This window comes from Bactrocera latifrons, unplaced genomic scaffold (genome assembly GCF_001853355.1).
Source record: "Bactrocera latifrons isolate USDA-ARS-PBARC rearing strain unplaced genomic scaffold, ASM185335v1 scaffold_32, whole genome shotgun sequence".
NCBI lineage: Eukaryota > Metazoa > Arthropoda > Insecta > Diptera > Tephritidae > Bactrocera > Bactrocera latifrons.
The window spans coordinates 1-17952 of NW_017536852.1; the positions used below are offsets into that span (position 1 = coordinate 1).

General features: G+C 33.3%; 1 protein-coding gene across 1 annotated transcript in view; it reads left to right on the forward strand.

Moving 5' to 3' along the window:
- Positions 1-9705: 9705 nt before the first annotated feature.
- LOC108971057 (programmed cell death protein 4) overlaps positions 9706-17952 on the forward strand; it is a 14804-nt gene continuing 6557 nt past the window's right edge. The window contains exons 1-3 of the mRNA XM_018936862.1: positions 9706-10847; positions 10964-11391; positions 11545-11684. Coding sequence (XP_018792407.1) covers positions 10043-10847; positions 10964-11391; positions 11545-11684 — 1373 coding nt within the window. The 5' untranslated portion in view covers positions 9706-10042. The remainder of the gene's footprint in view (positions 10848-10963; positions 11392-11544; positions 11685-17952) is intronic.

Consider the following 17952-nt stretch of genomic DNA (forward strand, 5'->3'; position numbering starts at 1 on the left):
GGTCTGCACGGTTGTTGTGCTACGTGGTAAACAATCAAGAGTTGAAATATGTATGTATATAAAAATGTGATTGGGAAGTAAATAGGTATTTATTTATATATACCATGAACAATTTGTGCATATTGCTGTTCTTAGCAACATATCAAACTGATATTATTGCAATTGCAGCGGTCGAAGGCAGAAAATTTTAAATACACAAACGTCTGCATTAAATGTTTTGATTGTTGGCACTGAAAAATTTATTCTAAAAACTTATTATTTAGTTTTGATATTTGTGATGTCTCGGCAATATTAATTTTATTGCTTGGTCAGCAGTGGAAATTAAATGAAAAGCAATTTTCGTTGGCAAAATTAAATTTCCATAATCATAATAGTTACGTGTTTATAATTTTGCAGAATATTTGAATAATTAGGTAAATATTCCCACAAATATACAATGAAATTTTTATATGTCCACTTTGGAATTCGACATATTATAACTGCTAAAAATATATTTTCATATAAAACCTACATAAGTACATCTTTAGCAAAACGTTTGAACTTTCAAATTTTCGTTTAAATATTGATATTTTTGTTTTCTCGCTTTTTTGGAGATTTGCTATAGAATAAAATAGATTAGTATTTATTTTTTATATGTATCAGTCAGCACACCCTCTGAAAAGTACCTAACTACCGTATACCCGTTAACTTAATGAAAGTGAAAGGTCTGTTCACTACTTTAGTAAAATTGGCGCAGTTGAAAAGAAAAAATAAAAATAAGTAGTCCAAAGGTGATATGTGTTTTTATTTCAATATCGGCTAAAACTTGTAGAAAATGATTTTTGTTTTGATACGTAGTAGCATAATTAGACTAATTCTTTTATGATTGATATTTAATGTTCATTAACATTGTTGTTTTTCTTTTTTGTTTTGACTTTCAATTAGTTTTCATATTAAAAAGAACAGTTACTAATGAGATGCATAATTATTCAAATGAAAACCATATACTTGAAGTTGTTTATCGAAACCTCTAGCAATTATGCATACATAACTAGTTTAATTGTAGACAATCAAGCAAAATACTTTGGCAGGGTTCATAAAATGTTTGCTTTATGGCGCTTAAATAATTTGTTCTTTGGTTGGTTTATTATAATAAGCATACAAATAAACAACACTGTATTTATACTAAAAATGATTTATTTTCTTAATAAATGCTTAAGAAAAAATCGATTTTTATTTATATATAATAATTCTGGAAAGTAGTGCCGAAATGCCACTTAACCACTAATAGAACAAGCAAAGAAAGCTTCTATTCTATTCTTTTATTGAGTCGAGATTAAGGAATGTGTTATCTGCCAATTTACGAAATTAGGTCACAATTGCAACAACATTTAAGGCCTGCAAAAACAATTTTTAACAACAAACATTTTTAAAATTAAATAATGTGGTTTCATCAATGTACATAAATATGTCATGTTATCGCTATTGTTGTTGTTTACCTTTAGTTTTTTATTCTGACACCTATTTTTTTATTTAGGTTTTTTGTGCGTCTACACTTGTTACTTGTTTTTGTTTCTCCTTTATGGTGGCCTACGTGATAAAATTGACGGCGGCACACCGCCGAACCATGCACACATCCACCAACAAAATCAATTGTGATATGAATGTTTATTTGTTTGCATATAATTTGTAATAAATTGTTTTTAAGTGTATTTTGCTTTTGACTACTTTATCTTAGAATATGAAGACAAGTTGTAGAAACGGAAAACGAAAAAAAATAATGAAAATCACATGTTGTCACAAACAGCATAACAAACACTGCATAATATTAAAAGGTAGCTGTGATGGCCGAAAAGTCACTGCAATAAAAATTTATACATATTTAAGTAGATTTGTACGTACATACATATGTGTCTGTGTAAGTGTGAAGTAATATCTGAATATGTAATAGCAGCAGCAAAACATCATTGGCTAGCTGTCTAGTATTCACACCAACAAAAAATAAGTTTGAGGCGTCTAGTCTCCGCCTGCTACCCAGTCCCGCACATACAGCCCCTGGCGGCTGTTTGGGTAGAAAATATGCGTGCGCTCTTGTTGGCAGCGATCCATTTGGCGCACAATTCGTGTTTATTTTCATTTAAACTTTTGATCGTTGGAAACATACATACGTAATTAACCACATGYATACATAAGTATGAACGTACATAAATATAGTGCCGAAATTGTTTCATTTGCGACGCACTTTTCTATGTTTTAACTAAGGAAATATAAGAAAATATCTCACTGAATGCTAAATAAAATGTTTAAAAKCGAGAAAATTCAGTCTAAAATATCATGSCTKSYYMAAAMCSKYSRAARKTTCGTGCTGTATGCAAGTAATTGCTTTTGCCGCCAACATTTTGTGATTTTCCACTCACAGCCGGCTATTTGATATTATTACATCTGTTCAGAATGCCTGGCGTTTAMATTTGCGACGCAGTTTCATGTTCCAACGAAATCTCGTTTGCCGTCTAATATCCTGTTGTATTTAGGTATGTGATGTTTAAGTTGCTGGAATATATTGGTATACATACATACATACATATATTACCAACACGCCCATATCCATTATATACTACATAGTGCGTTGTTGCATACAAATTTTCAAGGTCATGCGCTGTGCGTTCCCCATATCCTTGTATGCACATACTTCAAATTCCTTTTTTTATATATAATACTCCCCTAAGTAATTCTTGAAATGCACATTCATACATAATGTTACTTTGAAAGCTTTAGTATATACAGTGACACCAAAAGAATGTTTAATTAGTAGAGTAAGCTATATGTACTTGAAAAAAAGAAACATTTATCTTAATACTCACATTGAAATCAACATAAAATAGGCCAGAATAGCCACGAAAATTGTTCAGTACCCCATAATCATACAAAACTAACCTCAAACTTTGATAACCAAAATTTAACCAAAGTCATATCATGATATAGGAATAGCTCACAGTTTGTAACCCCACCTCAAAATATGTAGAAGTATTAATATTATTTTAAATCATACTTATTTCTACAATTAAATACATATAGTCTAAACGATTATGATTTCCAGAAAATAATTATTTCACATTTTACAAATTAATTAAGGCTATTTAGATATATTTAGTCAAATCAGGGGTCGTATAGATAGATAGAAAATAATTGAGGGTTTTGCACTGCGACCTATGGTTGTTGTTGTTGTTGTTGTAACGGTAGAATTCTGGTCTATTGTGTGTTCCGAAGTTTCCTGTTCTATGTCGGAAAACTGGCAGTGTGCGCAAGAGATCAGGCCCATATTGAACAGTATTGAGACTTGCAAAAGGGCTTATAAAACCCATGATTAAAAGGTTATATACAATAAGAGGGCCGAAAAGACTCAGTATTAGTAAAAATATTTACTAGAGCTGATCTTCTTGAGTTCTTCTCAAAAAGAACGTCTTGCGGCGACCTCTATATCTCTGATCTTTACTTAAGTACTGGAAATTCTTAGTCTAAAAATTTTGTAAATGGCTTCAAAATAACAGCATTTAACTTTTTGACGAATATAAATCGGAATTTGTTCGTAAAACCGACTATTGTGGGAAATATTGTTTCAAATATATGGAATGCTATAATTATGACTTTAATTTAATATATTTTCAGCCTACCTTTGTATATTATTTACATTTTACTCTTTTTGCATTTTCTTCCGTGGTTTTTTTTGTGCAGGTAAAAAGCTAATTCGGTGTCTGCAAATGTTCTGAATTGCCTATGGAGTATAKAGCGAGCATACATGCATATGTATATTCGTGCCGCGTATTTGAATTTTCAATACATATGTATGTATATAGTATGTATGTATTTTTATACCCTGAATAGGGTATATTCGGTTTGTCACAAAGTTTGTAACCACCACTATAACATAAAGCTGGCTGCCATACAAACTGAACGACCGGAATCAAGTTCTTCTATGGAAAACTTTCACATATGACAATATACTTTCACAAAAGTTGGCATAGGTTATTTTCTAAGGCAACAATGTAATCTTCAAAAAAATTGTTCAGAACGGATTAATATAGCTTCCACACAAACTGAACACATAGTTACTAACGGAAATGCAACAGTAAACGGTATTTAGATTCGGTGCAATCGAAGTTAACGTTTTTTTCTTGTTTTGTATTTATTTAAGTATGTATCAAATTTGATATATGAAACGTTTATGAATATGAAAACAATTTGATAATATTAATAAATAATTCATACCCTGAAGAAGACTTATTCCGTGACGCACTGGTTGATTCTATGGCATCATATTGCTCTGTCGTAGAACTTTTCTCCTTTACTTTCTTACTGATAATGAATCTACTTGCAGGGCCACAATAGTCGCCTTGTAACAAAAAAGCTTATTGATCAAATCTTGAAATCGGTTTCAATACAGTTCAAGCCAAAATTCGTTGTGCGTTTTTCGAAACGGCACACGCTGGGCATACCTACTAATTTTTTCCTTTCCTACAGGGTAGTTGTTCCAGAGTGCTTTGTTGTTGACGTGCGATCAAAAACAATTGTTTTTTTTGTTGTAACCGGTTTCTGTTTACCATTACCATGTTTTACTCAAGCACACATCCGTTCGTTCCCACCTTTCCCCGCTCCACGTGTTCCCGACTACCTTCCACTTTTCACCCTTAGTCGCGCCCCAAGCATTCTGTCGCACTCAATCTTCCAGTCCAATCTGCTTGATATGCATACATATGTAAATATATACATACAGACATATGTATAAGTAATAGTATGTTTGTATATACTTTGATTGCTATGTGCCTTTTCGTTTGTGCCTTCTCTCTTGTCTGGTTTTATGTTTGTTTCGCCCGGTTTAACCTTGAAAATTTCGTTGCTGATATGTTTTGCTTTCATTACAATGTTATTTAATTTTTGTATTTTACTTTTATTGCCTTTTGGTGGTGCGTTCGTTTCGAAAAATATTTTGCGTCTTAATTTGTCGTTCTCGCTGGTCTCTATCAGTTAGCCGGCAGACGCTGTTCATAAATTTCACGACCACTACAACGTTTCTTCCTGCACCTGCCCTGTCGTACTCACCTATATATGCACCAATATATGTATATATGTATGTATGTATATTTGTATGTATTTTTACAACAAAGCTTCACTTTCGTTTTCAAAAGACTTTGTTAGATTAGATTGGGTGTGCCTAGGCTGCTACTCACAAGCCTCTCGTTTCTTTCTCTTATTATTTATGTTAGAAGCTGTAATCGTAAGTTTGAATATGTGCATATATTTATATGTACATACATACATGTGCATATTTGTCTAAATATAGTTAAAAGCTTTCTTGACATTTATAGCTGAAACTTTTCTTCTCCCTCTTACCATTCCCTTTTATTTCCATGATATTTACGGAAAACTGCACAATATTTTTAAAATTATCCGAATTCGCTAGTTCCACTTGTCATCTGCTCGAGCAGAAATTTCCACTTGTAAGTGTTTTGATTGCCATGACAGAGCGTTTGTAAAAGTTACAAGTGGTGGATGGCGTGTGAATACGTAAAACTAATTTAAATGCAGTTGCGGATTTTGTGGTAGGTCAGTGCGATAACTAGACAATTTTATTTAAGTAACTTATATAATATACTCACTAGTTTAATATTTATATTTTTAAAGTTGTTTTTCATCCATTGTTTTTAAAAAAGTTAATATTTCGTTCTTGTGATTTTTAGGAGGTACTTCGTATTAACTTTATTCTATTTTTTCCGTAACTTACTCTTGGATGAGTTAGGCGGTCTACAGTTCAAGTCGTATGATGTCTTTGTACATATGTGGTGAGCAGGACTCCTTGAAGGTTTGGCCCCACTACTATTGTACCTGTTTTGTTCCACATCGTTACAGCGAGTTCATCCCGAATAAGAACACACTGAAGTGGTACCCTTTGCCCTTATTCAATTTTATTTCTTTATAATTGCCATTCTCTTATTACATTCTTTATGAAATTTAATGGTTTAATGGCTATTAATCAATTTATACTATAACCGAAATAAAATACAACAACATTATCTTATTTTATATAAGGAATTCCAGAGCTTGTAAATTTTCGGTTCGGTTCGGTTCATTATCGAACAGTTTCGTTTTGATTAAATTAATTGCGCCGCAATTCAAACCACAACAATGCAATCGTAAGTAAACGCCATTATTGTTAAGGGGTACTCCAAGAATGTGCATACATACTCGTTATATTATATATTTGTTTTGGTGCTGTAAATAAATTGCTGATAAGTATTTACAGTATTTTTTAAATTTATTTTTAGCCATTTCACATTTATCTTTAAAAGAGTTGTATAGTTTTGATAATACAGTGCTTTGATATTATTGATACATATTACATAAAAATAATAAATATTTATAATAATAACAAGTAAAGAAGGGCTAAGTTCGCATCTCATACTCTTGCAATTTGGCAGAATCAAAGCCCGGGAAATACCTTGAGGTGCAAAACGTCAACCAAATGATCGGAATACGAGCAATTTTATATACATATGTATGTACAACTCAAACACTGATATTAGTTATATACATACATACATATATGGGGGTTAGGTTAAGATTTGCCCTATTTTATACATTTGTGGCACAAAGATACGCTGTTAGCAAAACACGCTCTATTATTTTTTTTGTGGAAGTTCGAAACCCGATTCAACCTACTTTTAACACACAGACTTGCTATTATCGGAAAGGATTCTCTGCATTTCAATTATATATGTATTTCATACATCGACTAATATTTTCGGTCAAAATTCAGCTATAATTACTGTGGTCAACATATTTGGCCCTTAGGAGCTTGGCTTTGCTTCGATTAAGACACAAGCTGGCATATATATAAGGCACTATTCGTGGAAATGCCGTTATATTAAGAGGTTACAAGGGTTTCCTCGGGTAAAAAACAGCATTCTGTCAGCAATTTTTTTCGTATATAAAAATTTAAATATATTACAATATTTTATTGTTACAAACATACACTATTAACAAAGAAATTCTGACATTATTGGAAAAAGATATTTTGAACTCGGCCTTGGAAAAAAGATTCGTCCGCGTTGGCATGTTAACGTTTTACAGGATAAAACCATAATTTAGAACTTGGACGAAGGAAACAAGGAAAAAAATAAAATTTCAGTGAAAATTTTTCGCCATTTTGTTTCGAAAAGTTGTAATCGTAAAAAAATCCTTCGACCAGAGAATTGTATCTGAACTTCAACGGTCAGTTGACAAAAACGCGTTTAAAGACTGTGCAATTAGCATAGCTAACATCTAGCGCACAAGTTCTTAAGGCTGTATCTCCGAAACTATTACTCGGATCAACTTATAACTTTAGAACAATATTCCAGAGGTTTTGTAGAATTTAATAAAATAAAAAAAAGATTGATTTTTTGAAACCCGTAGACCCATGTAACCCCTTAAGTGGTTAGGGGTAGTTAGAATTTTCAAAAAATTTATTTTTTATTTTTTAAAAATATTCTCTGAAAATTTCACGTTGATCTGATAATTAGTTTTTGAGTTATTCCACAAATAACAAAGAGAGCTCGGGCCCTTCAAAGCGCTAGTGTGAAACTTTAAATGCGTTTTTCTGAAAGCTATGTTTTTTGAAGTGGTGACAATTGTAACTCGAAAACCGCTCAGTTGATTTTAATGAAATTTATACAGCTTTTAGAATACATAATAAACTCGTTCCTGATCGAATAATTTTTTTTTTTTAATTTCGATTTTTTAATGTTGATTTTTTCGAAAAAATGTCCTGAGGCCGCCATTTTGTAAATTTTGAAGAAAAAATCCTTCGATCAGGCCCAGGACTATCTATTTATAGAACTAATTTTTTTGTCCGATTGATTTTAGATGAATCTCCAAGGACGTATGGTTGTCACCGCAAGTACCTTTTTTTTTTTGAACACAAACAACCTTAACTTTGGAAATAAATTCTTTTTTTTTTTGAAATTTTCGTGACTTCAAGTCAACACATTCTATAATAATGCCATATTACTACTTTTGTAAAATAATACGATTTAATAGCAAAAAAATACTGAAAATTGTAATTTTTTCGTGCCTCTGACTACCCCTTAATAGCTTCTTGATTTGTGTATCGTACAGTTAAAGAATCAATAAGAATTTAAAATTGTGTTATATGGGAAGTAGGCGTGGTTTTAGCCATTTTCACACTGCCATAGGCATGTTAAATTAATGTAATGTACCGAAATTGGTTGAAATTTGTCGAGCAGGTCCCAAGATATGTGATTTCACCTAAATTACCGCGCTTAGGTTTAGGCTTAGTTTTATATGATACATATAACGGTTAGATGGTCAAAAAAACTATTCAAACTATTCAACAAACAAAAATTGTATAAACTTTGTTTTACTACTACTACTTTTAATTCATTAATTATTTATTTTTTTAATTCTATTTAAATTTATTGTTTTTCTTTGTCTTTTGATAATAATTTACGTTTTTATCTTTTTTATTTAATTTTAATTTTTTTAAATTTATTTTTTTAAATATTTTTTTTATAATTATTAAATAATGACTGCTTGTTTATATGTATCGGTTTCAACTACATAAGCATTCGCCTTATTATACAAATAATGCTAAACTTGGCAGACAAAACAAATAGAATAATTTTGTTTATGAAGCGACAAAGCTGACACATACTTTGATTTGTCAGACAGAACCGGCGTACATAAATACTACATACATACATAAGTACGATTAAAGCGAGCCAACTGCGACGCACTTCTAAGGCCTTAAACTCGAAAAGTGAATAAAAGCATACATAAATAACTACAATGGATACGTGTGTTAATAGAATGTAGATAAAAACAAACCTTCAACTAGTACTTTGGCTTTAAGTGCATGGCGGTGCATAAAATATTTTCGCAATTGGCAGCCAGTAAGTCGGTGCACTCAAAAGCCAAGCCATGCCGTTATAAGTATGGATGGTTGTATTTGCGTCAACTATCGCCCAGTTGTGATATTTAGTTAAGCATATGTGTGTGCATAAGGCTAGGCTGAAGATCTAGTGAGTCGAGATTGCCTTCGCTTGACGTGTTCGGCGTATCAAATGACGGTGGAAATCATTTGATAGTCCGGATTGGTTGGCTGGTTTCACGATTTGTTTTCGGTGCATTGAACGCGTCTTTCTAGTGCACTTGCAAACATATGTATTTGCATTTAGAGTTTGGCCTTTATCAGCGTATTAAGTATTTACGCTATGCAATTATAGACTGGTTTGTAGCAAGTTAAGGTCGTAATGTGAAACAACTGTTGCATTTTAAGGTCATAAAGCAGTTAATTTTAGTTATATTTTATTGAGTGATTTTTTCAAGTTTTAGGTTAGAGTTCGCAAAATGAGATTTTAGAAGTGTCTTTTTTTGATATCTATAGAAAATATGTTGATGTCTTTCAATTGAATAAATTCAGAAGATGCGAGAAAATGTCAGTTCGGGTTCCCAAAAATTGAATTTTGTATGTGTTTATTTTGGTTTCCATAGAAAATATGTTCAGATCTTCCAATTGAACAGACTAGGAAATTAGAAGATGCTAGAAAACTAGCTGAGTACGGGTCCAATTTGATCAGATTCTTTTTAGTATCTCAAATTAATTAGAACTTAAAAATCCCTTTTTTTAATTTTCATCGAACTAATTTTTGTTTAATCTTCTTAACTTTACAGCGCTGGATTCCTAATACGCCCGTTGTGAAGCCCTAAAGGTTTTGGAGGTTGTGAGGTTACTAATACCATTGCAGCTTTTGCAAACTCCACCTTTAAGCGCATACTATTATTATAAATTAACTGTTTTCTAAGCACCTGCTTGAAAAGTACAAGTCCATCCATAAGCGTGTTGTATATTTGAGTGAATGAGTGAACATTGTTTGTCGTAAAGAAATTGTGTGACATCGGAGCATAACTGCATATATTCATCTAACGCAAAATACATAAATAAATACCATAAAACTAAAAATTAACGTACTGAACTCAGGCGATTCTAAGAGAACTAATATTAAACGAGATGGATATCGAAACCGCCCAACAAAACGGCAATGCGGACTCACGTGAGAGTTCCGTGGAACGCGAGCTCAACGAGGAAGTGCAGGCTGTGGAGCTAAATGGCTCATCTGATTCGGCGAAAAGCTTGAATGGGCTCATGAAGAAGCCGTTACCTGTCGGCGATGGATATGATCGCATCAAACGCAAAGCCAAACGTCTTATACAGAGACAAAATAGTCGTGGCGAGACGAATGGTGCTGCCAGTGCAGCGATTGCCGCTGCACTCAATAGCACCACCGGCAGTTATGTTGTGCCACATCGTCGCTGGAAGAATAGTCGTCGTTCACGTAACGGCCACGGACGCGGTTTGCCAAAGAAAGGTGGTGCCGGCGGTAAAGGTGTTTGGGGTTTGCCGGGTTCGGAAGCGCTCGAGGAAGTGTACGAAGATGAGAATGATCCCAACTACGATAGTGAGTGTAATGATAAGAACATCGAATTGCGTGAAGTTATTCCGGAGGTGACACCGGTAGAATTCTTCAAATTGGCTGAACCAATTGTATTGGAGTATTATGAACACGGCGATACCCATGAGGTGGCTGTGAGCTTTGACGAGATACTTACCGGTCCGCTGCGACCATATGTGACAAGCGTTGTGGTTGAGATCTCAATGGATCATAAGGATTCGCAGCGTGAAATGACATCGGTATTGATATCCGATTTGTATGGACGTGTCATAACCGGCAAGGATATCGAGAGAGGTTTTGAAATTTTGCTCGAAAATTTACCAGACTTGACGTTGGACACACCGGACGCGCCTACCATACTAGGTAAGTAAAAGAGGTGGTCACACCAATTGCGACTAGCGTCATGTTGGCTTTTGTCTACACAGTGTTGCAATTATGTTGCAATTGCTTGCATTTACATTATTGTTTCGCACTTGTAGGCAATTTCCTTGCACGTGCCGTCGCTGATGACTGCCTCCCACCTAAATTCGTTACAAAGCCGACTGATCTCGATGCACAAAGTCAACATGCTGCCGCTGCTATACGCCGTGCTGACACCCTACTACACATGAAACAGGGTTGGGCACACTTGGACAATGTCTGGGGCATGGGTGGGCCACTGCGACCAGTCAAGACCATCACCAAGGAGATGACCTTGCTGCTAAAGGAGTATTTGTCGTCACGCGACATACAAGAGGCACATCGTTGTCTACGCGCACTCGAAGTACCACATTTCCATCATGAATTGGTGTATGAAGTCATTGTCATGACACTCGAATCCCTTAGCCAGACTACCGAGGAGGCCATGTGTGAGCTACTCAAGTCGTTGGATGAGGCATGCTTGGTATTGCCAGCCGGTATGGAGCAGGTACGTAAAATTGAAGAGTGCAAACTATCTTTTTAAATAGTGGTAGTCATTTTTTATAATCAAAATATTAAAAAAAAAAGGTTATGTATTAAGATAATAAATTTTTTGAAATTATTTATTTTTTCTATTTGTATTTTTCTTTCTTTGACACAGGGGTTCCTGCGCGTTTTTGACGACATGGCTGACATTGTTTTGGATGTGCCACTTGCATATATAATATTGGATCGCTTCGTAGAGCGTTGCAATCGTGCTGGTTTTATAACCGATAAGATTTTAAGTAATATGCCCTCTAGGTAAGTCTCCAAATCTACCGGTTTTAAGTATTTACATATTTAGTTGTAAATTACTATTTAAATATAAATTAGTGTAGGGTCTTGGGGTTTCAGCTCAGGCTTTATTGAACTTATAAAAAATTGCCAACTATGTCATAGCTGCTAATTTCAGTTTATATTTAGACTTACTGGCTCTCGTAAAGTGTATGTACACAAAGTTATAAAGTGGGTATTTTCACATCTGTTATATAGAGGTGATAACAATATAGGCCGCGCTACTATTTTCTATATCATTCGTTATCAATGCTTGCATACACATGTATACATTTTTATATACTTATACCCGGTAGGAAATATCAGCAAATTGTTTGGAAGAATCAAAATTCGAAGTCTCCAATTTGAAACCTAACCTCAAAAAGCTTTTTATTTACAAAAACAGCAAAATTTATGCTTACTGATATTTTCAAGCAGTATTATTTTATATAATGTGTTTCTAGTAGGCGTTTTTTTCATATTTTATCTGCAGAGTATACATAAGTGTACAAAAGTGTTTAGCCACCAATTTGTTGATCTACATACTTGAAATGAGCAAACTGACAAATACAGCTGCTATTTTTGTACACATTTATAATCTAGCGGTATTATGCAATATATTTGGTTTATATTTTGATTTTTTCCAACTCGCTGCTCATTGTAGTAATAAAAAATATAAGCGGTTATTGAGGTAGTTTTGGAAAAAGTGGAATTTTTTGAACATTGCAATAGCTATTTTTTTTTTTGCTTCAAATGATTGTAATAGCGAAAATGAGGGTGTTGGAATTTTTTTTTTTAGCTCAATTGACAGATATATTAAGCCAGTTCTTTATGGCTTTGTTTTTGATTTAGTGATTTGACAGTTATTTCTGTTATATAACATGTCTATAAATACCGTTTTTTATATTATGATATAAAAATCTCATAAAAGCAAACAAGTTTTGGTAGTTAATTATCAAATCAATCAAAGGTTTTGTATATAATAAATATTTTTTCTCAATTAAGCTTCTTAATTATTGGCAGAATAAATTTATTTTATAAACTATTACAATTTTTATCAGAGGCTTATCAAATGCAAGAGTAAAATATCTCGATCAAAAATAAAAATATATTATTTTCACTCTATTTAATTATATAAAGTTGTCAATGTAAGGCTCTCAATTCAGAATCTTGTATCGCGGTTTGATAATTTATTTAGCATTAAAGCAAAAATGCCGAAAATTACATTGTTTTTTCTCTAATTTTCTTTCTGAAACAAAATAATGAAATTAGTTAAACTTTGTGTACAAAAAGTCAAAAAAATATGTAGCGATTTTTATTTCATTTCCAAAATTAATTTTTTTGGTCTTCAGTCCCTTTAGCGAATTTTGGTTTCGGTTCATTTTCGAAGCGACAGCTAGGTTGTAGGCCGGTTTCGACGTTATATTCATAAATCTACCTCTTATCATCAGTAAGTGTGCCTCTGATGTATGTAGGGTCATATGCTAAGTTGCTAATCGTCTCTTTTGTGACCTTTTCCATGTAAAAATTGTCAAATTTTCGCGTCGTAAAATTACACTAATTAGCATATGGAGACCAAAGTTCAAATGTGACAAAGAAAATTTTGAAATGGGCCAGTCCGGATCCAATTTGATCCAATGATCTGCAAAGCGGCAGGATTTACAATACAGACACTTTTAGAAGTTTCTCACCAAATTTTGATTCTTTTTTTTTGATGTCCCTAGATATCTTTTGAAAGTTTAAAACATATTCGGAATAACCCTATATGGTTCCTATTAATTCCATCTTGTTCGGCGATATATTTAATTTAAATTCGTTTAAAAATTGCTACTAAAACTCGTAATTTATTTATTATTATTTGTTTTAGTTAAACAAATTCAAATCCCTCTGTAAAAAAAATTGTGCCCACATTTTCATATTCCGTTCTAATACACCTACTGAAGAAATGGCTATTTTCTAATTTAGACTTTATTATTCTTTTGTCATATAGTGAGCAAATGTAAATTAGCACTTTGTTTATAGACACCGCCGTGCCGTTTTAGTTCACAAACATCATGCACCTATTTATATGTATGAAAAAGATAATAGAAATACTAGCGCAATGAAAGTAAATAAATACGTGTTTACATGGATGAACATTATACGCTTGCATTCGCCGGCCGGCCGGCTTTTTGCTTTCGATCATTTTGCTCATTCTGAGTACCGCAAACTGAATTCTGTGCGAACATACATACAAATATTATTTTAATAGTGTTTTCAAGCAATTATAGCTAGCTTACATAAGAGACCCCAAGGCATAATTTGTTGTGGTCTAGCACACATGCATAAATAGAACTACTTATTTAGTAGTTGAAAATATTTTTGCTATTTAAAAATTTACACTAGCGAAGTCATTGTTGCTTTTCGCCGGGTTTAAGTTTTCTCCGTAATTTTCGCAGCTAAATAGCAAAAGAGCTACATATGTAGCTTATATGTTTATATAAATATATATGTACTTGTGTGTATGTACAAAATTACACATATTGTTTCTTGTCGTTATTATTATCGCAGCGATTGCGTAATCATTGTGTACTTTTTCTGCACACTTTCATACATATATTTCGCCGGCTATTTGTTGCCATCATTGTCGACTCGTTCTTGTCGTTCGTTCATTCGTTTGGCCTCCATTTGTTCCAACTCGTTACGACGCAACTGGTTCGTCTTGTTTGAACATTTATAGCTTTTACTCTTTTTTGGTTACTTTTTCAGCTTATACAAAAAAAAATATCTTTCTTTTTTTGAAATATATTTATTTTCTTTTGCGCTAACTTTTTATTTTAATTTGTATACATTTTTATTTTCATTTATACTTTATTTTTCATTTTGTTCGCCAACTAGCTATAGCTTTTGTTTATTTGCATTATACTGCCTCGAGCACGTTTATATATTGAATTTTCTGCTGCGCAATTTTTGTTATGACTTTCATTTGCTATCTGACTCTGCTGGCTTCGCTTTAGCCGGCACGGTGCAGAAAGCCAGCGCAATTCTAGATATGCATACATACATACGAGTACAAGCATACAAGTTGTTCCAACAAATACCTATTTTATATACTATGTACATCCTCATAATGTATATAAGTAAAGTGTGCGTGCTTATTTTAAAAACAAACAAGCATACGCGCCTATATGTATGTATTGGTGTCTGCATTATTCTTGTTTATGGCTTGTGTTTACCCGCAGTTTTGCCGGTTTATCACTCAATTGTCAAAGCTGCCTGGTGTGGCACTGATATACATATGTATAGTGTATGTTCTATCTCATATATGTATGTTATGTATACCCATATAAAAGTTAAATACCTAGATTGTATAAAATTGTATATAGATTGCTATGTTGGCAATAATCAATCATTCACAGCTAATTTAATCCCTTTTTTATAACCGGTTTTAAATCAGTCGCCCGTCGCCACTTGGCTTAAAATTTGTTTATTATTAGCTTAAAACTATACGAAATAAGTGTAATTAAAGTCTATTTATTTATTAAACTATTGGTAAATATGTTTTTTTTTTCACTTTTGTTTCGCCAAAACCTGAAGAGACTTCTTGACTAGAACTTACTCGTCTGACATTGAATTTCTATATATTTTGGTCTGCGCTTTGGTGTTATTCCATAAAGTCTTTCCTGCAAGTTTAACTCGATTGCCATTGGATGCTGGACTTTATAAGAAGAAAGTTTTCAATGAAAATGAAGACATCACCGTTATTAGAAGCAACTTATTGTTAGACCTTCTTCTCTCAGGTGCATGCCCTTAAATCGTAATCTTTAATACGTTTGCAGTGATCGTCATCAAAAGGGGTGTCGCTTCTACGAGACTGTTTTGTTTTTTTCATAGGTGATGTGATTTTTACGCGGTGGATCCCAATCCTTGCGCACAATCCTGAGAAGGAATGTTTCGCCTTCAAACATATTTATATTTCTTGGCTCCCCAGAGGATACTTGTTCTAAGACCGGAAGTCGTGAGCTGCTTGAGCCATATGCCAAAGAATTGTTTCTGGCCACTCCCAACCGAATGGCGCTGAGAGAACTTTCCTTCCTTGCGTGAACTTCTATACATGGCTCATCAAAAAAATCAAATAAATCAGAAAACTTGTAGCGATATTATTTAATAATGCTGCCTAGTTGACTGTCAGTGGGTAGGTTGAAAATCCGGGTACGTTCTGGTTCTGAAGAACCGACTGATTGGAAGCTTGGAACCTTTCAATACTCATGGTGAGGTTATGTTTCTTTGAAATCAACTTAAAAATCCAAAATCATTCTCTGATACTAGTTTTGCTATCTTCTTCCTACTTATTCTTTGTATTTTAGTAATCGAACACTTTTTTGTTTTTTTCCTATGACAGTGAGTTATTAACCTCTGTCTTTAATCTATCTGCCATTAATTTTGATTAAATCATAATTTTTAATTGTAGCAGTTTTATCGTTGTCTGATTTATCACATTTTATACGCTCGTGTATGTATGCCTCCATTGACCTCACACAGGCTTTGCTGTATTTATTAAAACCAGTGCTGATGAAATGTGTGTGCTTTTGTGTATTTTGTTGTTTTTATTTTTTAATTTTAATATTCCATTTCTTATTTCAATTTTAATATTAAAAACCAAAAATAAGCAGAAAAATTGAAAGTCAGAAAAAAAATTTAAGTTAGGCTTGTCAGATATTTTTTGAAACCCTAAAAAAATAATATACWTATAAAAATATCTATTTTTAAATTATTTTCATTATTTTTATCCAAGAAAAATTTTTCAAATTCAAATTTCTAATTCAAAATGTCAAAGCACTAACTTGCAAACGTTGCCACGTCGCTGCCCATGTGACAAGCAATAAACACACACATACCTTTCAACTGGTGTAATGTTATTTTATTTCGTGTGTGCGAAGAAGCTTTTTATGAGGTGCAACAACCTGCATGTGGTTCAAGATCGCTCCACAAGCTTTTCGTATGATTTGTACGAATGCAACACCCTCCAGCAGCGACGAACGCTTGGCGGCAAACAACAGACCGCCGGCATACAGCCCAGCGCACTTTAAACAAAAACCTCCACTGCACTGCCCAGCACCGCGCACAATGCACACATGCACGAATTGCGGTATTTTTCGGTTCGACTTGAGAAAAGTGCAAGTGTGTGAGCGTGCAAGTTGCTGGAGAGAGAGCGCGCAGCAAAGCTTTTAATCCGACTGCAGTTGGCAGTTGATAGTTGTTGGGTGGGCAGAGGTGGTGCAGCTGCTAGCTGAAATAAACGTTGTGGTTGTTGTTGTGCCACTCCTACTTTTTTACAGTTGCACAGTTGTCGCCGACACAGTCGCGTTTATTTAATGCCTCCACTCGCCAACACATGCAAAGTGCAGCTGAAAGCTCTCCACTGCTGCTTACAGCTATAGAGAGTGCAGTTGCCGTTGCTTTAATGTTACTTTTGCTATATACTTAATATTTTATATGTACATATTTACAAATATCATTTTATGTGTAGTTTTGTGTGCGTTAAGTGCTTTTGTTGCTTGCATTGCCCAATGCAATTCGCCTTGATTCAGGCTATTGCTCTTTGGCACTTCAGTTGCACATGCAACTCTATTTATTTATTATGCGTTTATCGTCATTTTCAACGCATGTTTGCTATTAATATTGCATATATTTATATATATATATATATWTTTGCTTTTGATTACAAAATCACTTAATGCTGTTCACATTGCCGAGTGAAATGTTGTAATATTGTTGACATTTCGAACTTATTTTTTATGTCATCGATCGTGGCAGGTTTGTTTACGACTACGTGTGGAAAATCGAAAAATAACGAAAAACACTCCTTCATATGTTTGTATAATCTGTTAGCGCTGCTTGTTAATAAAATTAAATTAACGAATGGCAGATTTTCTGCAATTTTGCTCGTGTTGATATTCATTATATCGTATCTATTGGATTTATTATACAATATATTACATATAGTACATTTGGTATAGAAAATCTTGACAAATTTTTAAGTTTTTGATATTATTGAATTTTTTTTTTTTGGACTTTGGATATTTTTTATTCTTAGGGTTAGATTATTCAAATTTAATTTATAAATTCGTTTCATGTGAACGAGCTCTTGAATAAAACGAATTGCGGTCAGAAGCAAACTATATATGTAGATTTTTTTTCACAGGCAAATAAAGTTGTATTTAATATTCGCCATTTATTTTGAAAAAATTTGATTTATTTTTTCATTAAACAAAAA